At 35.9% G+C, this 10462-nt stretch overlaps 1 protein-coding gene across 8 annotated transcripts in view; it reads left to right on the forward strand.

The window, feature by feature from the left end:
• Positions 1-10411, forward strand: part of SLC4A7 (solute carrier family 4 member 7) — a 74616-nt gene extending 64205 nt beyond the window's left edge. For 6 of the 8 annotated variants that reach the window (XM_026841886.1, XM_026841879.1, XM_026841878.1 and 3 more), the window contains 3 exons: positions 805-902; positions 2683-2790; positions 5934-10411. In XM_026841886.1, the coding sequence (XP_026697687.1) occupies positions 805-902; positions 2683-2790; positions 5934-6015 (288 nt within the window). In that variant the 3' untranslated portion in view covers positions 6016-10411. The remainder of the gene's footprint in view (positions 1-804; positions 903-2682; positions 2791-5933) is intronic. The other 2 variants (XM_026841884.1, XM_026841885.1) reach the window with 1 other exon arrangement.
• The last annotated feature ends 51 nt before the right edge of the window (positions 10412-10462 follow it).

Genomic DNA, 10462 nt, shown 5'->3' on the forward strand with positions numbered 1-10462 from the left:
GGCCAAGAAGGCCAATGGCATCCTGGCTTGTGTCAGCAATAGCGTGGCCAGCAGGGACAGGGAAGGGATCTGACCCCTGTACTCGGCACTGGTGAGGCTGCACCTCGATTCCTGTGTTCAGTTTTGGGCCCCTCACTACAAAAAGGACATGGAATGACTTGAGCGTGTCCAGAGAAGGGCAATGAAGCAGGTGAAGGGTCTGGAGCACAGGTCATACGGGGAGCGGCTGAGGGAACTGGGGGTGTTTAGTCTGGAGAAGAGGAGGCTGAGGGGAGACCTCATCGCCCTCTACAGCTCCCTGAAAGGAGGGTGCAGAGAGCTGGGATGAGCCTCTTTAACCAAGTAACAAGTGATAGGACAAGAGGGAATGGCCTCAAGTTGTGCCAGGGAAGGTTTAGGCTGGATATTAGGAAGCATTTCTTTACAGAAGAGGATGTTAGAATGGGCTGCCCAGGGCAGTGGTGGAGTCCCCATCCCTGGAGGTGTTTAAGAGTTGGGTCGACACAGTGCTGAGGAATATGGTGTAGTTGGGAACTGTCAGTGTTAGGTTAATAGTTGGTGATCTTCAGGATCTTTTCCAATCCAGATGATTCTGTAACACCCTTCTTCCCCACTCCCCCAGCCCCCATACCTGGGTGAAGTACTTTTAAGAAAAAAGTTCTTAAACTGTTTTTATCTCCTGCATTCAGCTCCATTAACCTCAAGGAAATGCCCCTTACCTGTGTGGAAATTAACTGTCAGCATGAATTACTTCTGTTTCTGCTGCATGAGTAATTTTATGAACTTCTTACTTGGAATTTACAGGAAGCAGAGAGAATGCTTCAGACAGGAGATGCTGAAAGTGTACACCTTGCATATGGAGAAGCAAATTTGGGTTTTCCTGTAAAAACCCTAAAATACAGGTACAATAAAATGTTCATCTTTAAGAGGTTTTTTTAATCGTGTGCTGTAATTTGCTTTATATAAAGTTGATTATATATGAGTTGAATTAATCTTTTCCCCCAATTTGTAACTCAGCCATGATTAGGACGTATGAAGGTACATCTCATAGCGCAATAGTAGCATTTTTACGTTGTGTTGTTTTTTAAAACTGCATCTTAATTACCAATTTACATGACCATCTTGAACAGATCAGATGACTCAGTTTCGACCAGCTGTACTCAAAGTGAAGAAGCATCCTTGGTCAGTTTTCATGGAATACTTGTGTGTTACTGTGCATGATATGCTGAGTATTAAGCAACTAAAAGCATCAGTTGAGCCGTGTGTTTACCAGCCACTTGGATTTTTCAGAAAAAGTCTGAGTGTGCAGTTCTTTAATGGTAGACTTAAGTGAGGGCAAAAGTCTATAATGTATGTGATACAAAAAAAACCTTGTTACAGGCAGCTTTTTTTACTTTAAGTAAAATTTTCTCAAAGTAAACTTGAGGACAGGGTGGCAGGTTCTCTTTCAGAAAAGGAAGTGCTGGAATTTCACTGATGGACAGTTTCTTCAGCACTGGAAGAAATTTTGTCTTAGTATGTATCTCCCTTACTAGGGATGTAGTTAACTTAGTTGTCTGGTGTTCTATAACTGTTGGACACACCCAGAAGGTGTGACAGATAAATCAGCTGCCAGTTATTTTTTGCCTCTAATACTAAGGGTTCCTAGGTTAAGAATTGACTTTCCTATAGATCTAGCATAGTGTCAGGTGTACCCTGATCTGAGTTGGGAACAGGCAGATTTTTGGATGAGACAAATACTCCTGCTCAGTGCTATTGTCTACTCCAAGAGCAGGCTTAGTTAGACTTTAGCAACTCGGATGAAAATGCTAAATGCTAAAGCTTTTTTAAAAAACATGAGAGTTGCTAATTGCTGTCACAGTAGAACTGTGATTTCATCAACTGTGGTCTTGTATGTTTACTATATGTTTCACTGTCTTGCATCTTGTGGGTATCCTGAGGAAAAATGGTTTGAAAGATTTCTATGCAGTTTGAAGAACACTTACAGATACCTTGGGGTAGATTCTGAAGCTTAAGTATGGAACAGAACAGACAACATATCTACAGACAACACCTGAATCTGCTGTACATACAAATGTGTGGAGGGCAAAGGTGGAAATAAGTTTTGAAGGCTTACCACCTGTGAGGGTGAACTTACCTTCTGTTGGACTTGGGGGGATGGTGACAAAATAACCTTGACAAATATCTAGTAAGGCTCTGCAGGAAAAAAGTAAGTTTGAAATCTGTCTAGATAATTGGAACTTCTAGATTTTTACTAGTTTTAAATATCAACTGAGTTACCCGTTTCAAAATTGTATTGACATCTGCTCTTTTTCCTTTGATTATTTCCTGGTAACAACTTAAAAGAATTTTGACATATGAAAGCCTTAGGAATTTTATTATTTCTGAGCATGCAAAATAATTTTCTGAAGTTACAGGTAATTTAGAAATGAGATCTCTCAAATATTCTCAATGGCTTAGTGGTACCTATGTGAAAAACGTCTAAGATGCTATGTGATTAAGGCAGCAGTAGTGAGTTAAACTTTAAGATTTTGGCTGAAATAACGTTTGTAAGAGAGTAACTCAACTCACGGCTGCGTAAATACTGAAAGAAGGCACAACTGATGTAAATGGTGAGTGACAGTAAATATAATGCTGCTGCAAGGTATTGAATACTAACCAGAAAGTATGTTTGTTCTTTAGCATTGATCCCTCAATTGTAAACATATCAGACGAAATGGCCAAAACTGCACAGTGGAAGGCTCTTGCCATGAGTACTGAGAATGCCAAAGTAACCAGAGCTAACCTGAGGTAGCTATAATTACTCACGCATTTTCTAACGATGGTCTTGTGTTTAGCAGCTGATAGCTGTACTTGTATTTCTTGAAATCTATCTCGAACAACTACACATACGTGGTTTGTAAATCTGCATTGACTTTCTACTTCTGAGGAACTTGAATTTGAAGTTAATTTTTGCTCTTTATTCTGAAGTTAAATTCTATAAGGAATTCAAATTGTTTTATTAGATGCATTATTAAGATTTTAAAGTTACTCTTTATTTGCTTAATACATTTGTATGCTACTCTGAGCTTAGGGTTTCTAAAAGCTTTACTAGAGTGTGTATGATCCTGAACATTACAAATTCCAGTGGGAATAAAAGGTGAGTCCAACACTTTCATTGTTGCTTTATGCTGCCCTAGGATCTGCCCACTTTTTTTGTGGTTGGTTGGTTGGTTAACCGCAGCTCGCTTCTGATCTCTAAAATGAAGCCTGCTCAAATACTATCTTCACTGGGTACAAAATATACTTGAATAAAGTACTAGACAGATTAAGTGGAGTCCTTCGTGCTATGAACATTTCCTGTAAGCTGACATGCATTTCTGTGGTGGCCAGGAGCCTCTTACTCAGTGGGCTCCCCATGAAACAAGAAATGTGTGTAATGAGTCGTTCTGCTAGTCCATTCTAGTTTCTTCGCTGTCTGGCTGAATCTATCAAGGGGAACAAACCAAATCCTAAGTATTTATATGGAATATTCCCAACTTCCTGAAAGGCTTGTAATTTCTAGGTACTGGCACCTGTGGACTGTTCTATCACAGTGCAACTAGTGTTTAATAGCTTTTATTGTAAGAAAGAGCATGGGCATGGTTGACTCAAACTGAACTTAATGCAATCCTGCTGTCTGTACATGGATCATCTTTTGGCTGATCCCTTTCAGCCAGATCTGTTAAACGAAAACAGATTTCAGTGATGCGAAATTGTCAAGTTTTGTATAAAATTACATCTTGATGGAAGAGTTGGTGGTGAGGGAGTGTTCATACATAATTATCCAAGCTATTGGGTACTGTTGAGCTTACATCATGAAAACAGCAGTAGTGACTGGCCACTTAGCACTTGTACATCATCTGTTTATTCAGCATCTGCATTGCTCCAAATTAGGCATGGATACAAGTTTTGCCCAGACAGTAGGTCAACCAAGGGTGAAGGAAGAGACAAGGAGAGAGCTTAGAAGTATTGTAATAGGAAAAGCTGAAGATTCAGACTCATTAGTACAAGCACTGTTTTCAGTGAATCTTCAGCTTGCACCATTTAAACATTTTAAAATGTTTCAATACATGTTTTAAATAAATATATATTTTATTTTTTTTTAATCTTGAGTATCACATGAGCTAGACCATCAGGAAGATAGATGATAGAGGCATTAGATAGAGAACAGACTATGCATGTCAGTATATGCTTGTATTTTAATTGTTTATTTTCCTTCATGCTAAGCTTGCAGAAACCTGTTACAGAATTTGTGGATGCTTCAAGAATGTTATCTGATAGTCATTGGTTGTATAAGGCTTGAAGAGATACGGACCTGTATTTTTCTTTCCAGAATAATTAACATTTTTAGGTTTGATTTTTCAGGCAGTTAAAGTTAGTACAACTCCATTTTGCGCTTTCCCATTTCCTGAGTAGGTTAAGTTAGTATAGAATTACATGCAACACTAGCAAATTAGACTTCTGACTAGTTTGCAGTGTTTTTTGATCTACTTAAGTCATATTCAATATTCCATCTATTTTTTTTATATTTTGCTATAAGACATTTCCCTATGATTCCATAACATGCCCTGCTTGAGATTAGTGTGGTAAAAATTCCATCTTGGAAGGGAACTTGCGAAAACTGCAAATTGAAGATAAAAAAACACTGGTGCTGGAAACTAGGTCTTTCAAGAGGCAATCTGATACTGCATGAATCTGGAAAATGTTAGAAGGCAGCACTTCCTTGAGCCTTAACTCAGTTGCTGTTCTGAGATATTTGCTACCCGTGCTTGTATAGTAGGCGCTGGAGAGATCTATAGATGTCACCACTGCTCAGTCAGAAGTAATTCTCAGTAAATTTTTATCTCAGTTCTGCTGGAGTTTTTCTGTGCAACAGTCTTCATCTGATAGTATGTACAGATGCTTGGTGCTGTGGTAAAAATGGTTCTGTAGGCACTGCTGTTTTCAGATTTGTAAGTTTCAAGTAGGTTGCAGTTTGAAGCAAGCAATGATATTGTGTGGGTTGGCATTATTTTTTGAATATTGTACCTTTTTTTAAATTTTTTTTTTAGTTTTTTTTTTTTTTGTCTGTATTGAACTGATCCAGATTGCTTTTTCTTTCTCCCTCCACCATCTCATGTATTTTGTGGACTCTGTGGAGTCCAGACACACTTATATTTTGTAAGGAATCCAGAAAATTTTTTTGCATGAATTTTTAATACATTTTTTCCTTAAAGAGCAGCTCCACAGATGTGTTGTTTCTTCTAAAATTCATGCCTAGTGAATCCTCCTACTTACGCTGTTCCAATTTCTCTTCTACTGTCCTGTAACTACCTTGGGATGTTCCTTTCTGTCCTTGGATAAGCCTCTGTTCAGTGGCTGTGTCCCTAAGACCATCAGTTGTTCAGATGCCAGCTAGCCTGTTGTCTTTAGGGTCTTCCACTTGAGTGGACACTTATGAAGACTTCTGACTGTCCTCTACTGTTGTTAAAAGTGTGGTTCCCCACTTTGCAAAGACTGAAATGTTTTCCAGTCTTGTATTGTGAAGAGTTTTTTTTCCCTGCCCAATAATCAAGCAGTATTAATAATATTACATATTAAGTATTTTTGAATATTTTTAGCTAGACATTTTTGTGGGTTTTGGTTTTTTTCTAAAAAAATGTTTTGTAAAACAATTTCAAATCAATAGAATCAACAAAATCAGTGGGACTGGAAAATGGTGTTTATAGATGAGATCTTGGTGATTTTGGTCTTCAAGCTTGTATTATTCCTGTGAATAGTATTTAACAATTACTAGAATGCAATACAAATGCATCATCATAAAATAATTCTTAGATAAATACTTTCATTGTTCATTGTTAAGTATAAAATGTTTGAAAGTCAACCTTTAATTAAGTGAACTGAACCTCACATTTCCCTCTGCTTACAAACAGCCCTGAAAAACCAGACAGTGTGAAGATAAATGTGGAAGATTCACCTGTTGTGAAATACGTGGATGCTGAAACGTCTTTATAGAATTGAACCAAGGGGAATTGCTTGTATTTGTGTGTGTATATATATCACTGTAGGATATTATACCATGGAAGTGTGATTTCCAATTTAAGGAGCAACATGTATTTAATTCTGCCATTGTTTAGGGCACTGTAGATACGCTTGCATAATGAGAAGATTTTCCTACAAATGAGATGAGTGGTAATCACACTTCAGCTATTTATTTTATTGGAAATTTTATTTTCATTTTTAAATAGGAAGATTGCAATGAATGCATATTATTTTCAATAATCAATATGTGCATAAAAGTTAAATCAGCTTTTGCTGATGATTACTGGTCCACATTGCTTAAAATTTTGCAATACCTCCGTTTATAATGTCGCTACAGAAGTTTGTTTTCCATGCAGGCAATTACTGATTGTTTTTGCAGGGTATACTTTTTTGTGTTTTCACAGAACAAATATTAATGTGCTGTTGACAAGAACTACTGTGTTTTATGTCTCCACTACATGCTAATGTTTTCTAGAGTCTGTCTCCTATTTTACAGAAGTGGCCTAGAGCCCCTAAGTCAGGTGGTGAGTTACTCCTTAAAATATATATAAATGACCTGTTCTGCTAACTTTTTTTTTTTTTTTTTTAAATTCACTCTTGATTTTTCATTATTGTCCAGTAGCAGTATGAGTGCAGTTAATGGTAGTTACAGTCCTAAGTCAGTATTTGCCATTCTGGACACTCCATGTTTACACAATAAAAATTGGATTTACAGACAGCAATTTGATCTATAAGAAGTTATGCATACTTACCACACTATTACTCTTTTGTTCCTGTTTTTACTTACATTTTTTCCATTGACTTTGAGTCTGATTTACCTGGCTCTAAGACTGAAACTTTAGACTATTTCATGTCCTCATCAGATAAATTTCTTGCTCAATTAATTTTTAAATTTACAGTGTATTTGATTAGCTGTAATTTAATTTTGTAATAGGTTGATGATCAGTATTATTTTATGGATTACAAATTGCTTGTGGTATTTGTGTGTACAGTTCTGATCCTCTCCATTGTAAAGGGCATATATGATAGCACACCAACTTATTTTTAAACATTTTATTTATTTTAATTAGTATAAATTTTTATCTTGTAAAATGAATTGAAAAATTAAATATGCATTTATTAAAGTAAATGGGATTTTTTTGGGCTTACTATCTGATAAAGATGCAGTCTGTGCATTTATTGTACTTACATTTTTCAAGTTCTAATGTTTAGCATTATAATATTTGAAATAATGAGAATTTTATGTATAGATTAAAATCTTGATCACTTACCTGCGCGGTTTCCATTATTAATTTTTTTTTTTGCCTTACACCTTAGTTTTTTTGGCTTTAATTTCTGAAATGATCTCTTTACAGTCTGAATTGCCACTAGCCCCTTCTGGATGTATTACAGTGGCTTTAATTAGAACCTGTGCTCATTTAAAATGCAAAGATGCTCTTTGCTTAATCCTGCTTTTGGCAAAGTTGGGAGTTTTACCATGGACCACATGATAAAATTCTCAACAACTCCAAAAGGAGCTGATTCTCGAGGAAGGTTTATCTGAAAATACCACTTGAGGTAGAATTTTGGAGTTCTTCAGCCAAGTGTCACTTGGAGAGAAGAGAATTGTATATTACAAAAATAAAGCAATCAGTGGGAATAAACACAGCATTTAAAGTTACATGGGCTGTTAACCATTCCCTTTAAATGTAATGTAATTAAAGAATGGTTTGGTGTTTTTTTTAATTTTATTTTTATTTGGGTGAATTCCAAGAAGACAGTTTAAAGAAAGTAAATCACAGTGTACAGCAGTACAAATAATGGTATCTAAACTATAATAACAAAGGCTCAGGTGAGTGACAAAGCAAGTCAGATCTGCATTACAATTTGACCAATACTGTGTAGTGAATGACCTGTGTAGATGTTCCCTTGTTCTTAGCTAATAGTGTAGCTTGTGCCTTAGCTTGAGTACGTGCTCTTTCAGAAAATAGCCATGTTTTCCCTCTAGTCAAACTGGGACACAGTGAAACTATAGCAGATAGTTTCCCAAAACTTCCTGCATTATTTTAAAAAAGAGAAAAAAAAAAAGTACACATCTTCCTGTCAGTTGTTGACTACTACGTAGCTCTTGCTGAATCAGAGGGAAGATACTTTAGGCAGTTTACGTAGCTGTTGTCCATAAGACATTACTTCTGTACGAGTCCTCCCAGTAGCATTTTACAGTTCATGTTCACAGTCCTGCAACAATTTCCAAAGACCCAAAAAATTACTATAAGCCTCTCAGATTTTTTTTTTTTTTAAAAATTCTTTAATGCCAGAAATCAGGGTGCCGTGATGCTGCACACCTTGTATCTGGCTTTTATTTCAGAAGGGTTAAGTTTTGGTCAATATTACAGGAAGTGGATATTTTTCTACTGAAGTTGAAATGAAACAAAACCAAAGCCCCACAAGTCTAATTACAGTATTTATTTAATTTTAATTGTGTAGATATTTTAATCAGTGCCAGAAATACCATGACTTATAAAGCGGTTTACAGTGACCTTCAGTTCCAGCGTTCTTGGTCAGTAGCATGTAATGCTTGCACTTTTTTTCCCATATGAACAGGAGAAGGTCTGGTATTAAGTGCATAAAACCCCACTGATAATCTCCGATTAAGTGATTCACTACTCATTTTATACCTTCTCTGCTTCAAAATCACCCACAGTATTAAACAGCTAAGGATGTAGTTTACTGTATGTAGATACACGTTTTGCCATAACAGATGCAGAAGAGCAGTGATAATTGCTGTGCACTGATTTTTTTTTTTTTTTTCTTTTTCGTAGGGCTTAAGCCCTGTAGAAACTACAGCAATGTATTTCCATTCCAACAGTTAGAGGAAAATAAGCAGCCCTGCACTTTTTTTTAGATGACTTGGTTTCCCGGAATGGAGCTTAGTGCTACTGTGTATCTGGCTGCAGAGCCACCTCAGGAAGTCCCCCTCTCTCTTTTTTTTCTCCTTTTCTTTTTACTTTTTTTCCTTTTTCTAATTTATTTATAAATATGAATGTTTACATAAAGTGTAGGTCTTAATTTGGACCACTCCATTTAAATTATCATCTAAAATATTTCACTTAAAATACAGTCTTGTGTTTAAATTATGTTCTACAAAACACATTATTTGTATTTTCGTATGTATTACAATGACATGCTTTTCATTCTGTTTACATATGCCCAAGTTAATTCTACTTTCTTCCTAGATCAGTTTTGCAGCTATAAGGTAATATCTTATTAATCAGTGAAATGTTCCAAATTGCCAAGTTTGTCATCATAAAGCCTGTTAGGGTACAATTTGGTGCCCTAGTGGGGTTTTTTTAACCAAATGTCTTGGCCATTTTTTGTGTGTTTAATGAAAGTTCTCCCATAAGTTATCATTTGCTTCACCTGCATCTCTGTCTTTATATGGTAGCTTCCTAATTTGTGCCCTTTGCAAAGGCAGGTTTGACAGGCTGTAAAACGTTGTCTGTAACAATTAGGTGTCACGTCGCAGAGCCTGCACCGTTTTAAAGGGTTGTCTGTCTTGTACATACGTTCTGTAAATCATAAGAGAAACGGTTCATGATTTTCAGTTCACAAATGTAGTCTGTTAGATGAGCACCACAATGTTTTTAGTTTTCCTTTTTGCTTTATATGATTAGTAATGTTTTAATTACTCATCTAGGTCTCAAAGTAATTACCAAGTACAGTACAAACGTGTGAAATACATTGTTTATACCAACAGTAATTTATTTTATGGCAGATTTCAAGACTAGAGGCACACACAGCTTTGAGTCAGTGTAAAAGTAGTGCTATAAATCAATTTGCTTAGTAATTTGAAGTTGATTTTATTTTGTAACATTTTTAATGAAAACTTACAGGACTTCATAGTTGGCATTGGAAGTTAATCTAGAGACACTTTCATACTGAATTTCTTATCTGTTGACATTTGTTTGGAATAATGAGTTTGAAAATCAGTACTTTTCTAAATTATTTTATTGGCAAGACATAATTTACAATATTTTTCTTTCTATTGTTGCTGATACCCCTGCGCAAAGGTGTCTTCCAGGGTTCGGCATCTGTAGCTGAACTACGATTTGGATTTTAATACTGACTCTTTGAAATGCGATTGCATACTGTATGGTTCGAATTTTTTATGACTGCTTTTCTAATTACAATGATGTTTTCTTACTTTATAACAGAATCCAAAGCGAATGAAAACATTACTGCAGATGTAGAATCAATGTTCAGTTTATACAGAAAACACAGCTCTCCAACTTGTCTTTAACGTGAAAGACCCAGCCTTTGTTGTTTTAATTACCGCTAGAATAAAATTATCTTTTGTAATGTTTCAGAAAGTTGGTAAAAGCAATAAAAATCTACGGAACTCAATATTTAGGCTTTTTCTGTTTTTATCAGCTGCAGCAAC

The sequence above is a fragment of the Athene cunicularia genome, assembly GCF_003259725.1.
Source record: "Athene cunicularia isolate RWA chromosome 2 unlocalized genomic scaffold, athCun1 chr2_part1, whole genome shotgun sequence".
In the NCBI taxonomy this organism is placed as follows: domain Eukaryota; kingdom Metazoa; phylum Chordata; class Aves; order Strigiformes; family Strigidae; genus Athene; species Athene cunicularia.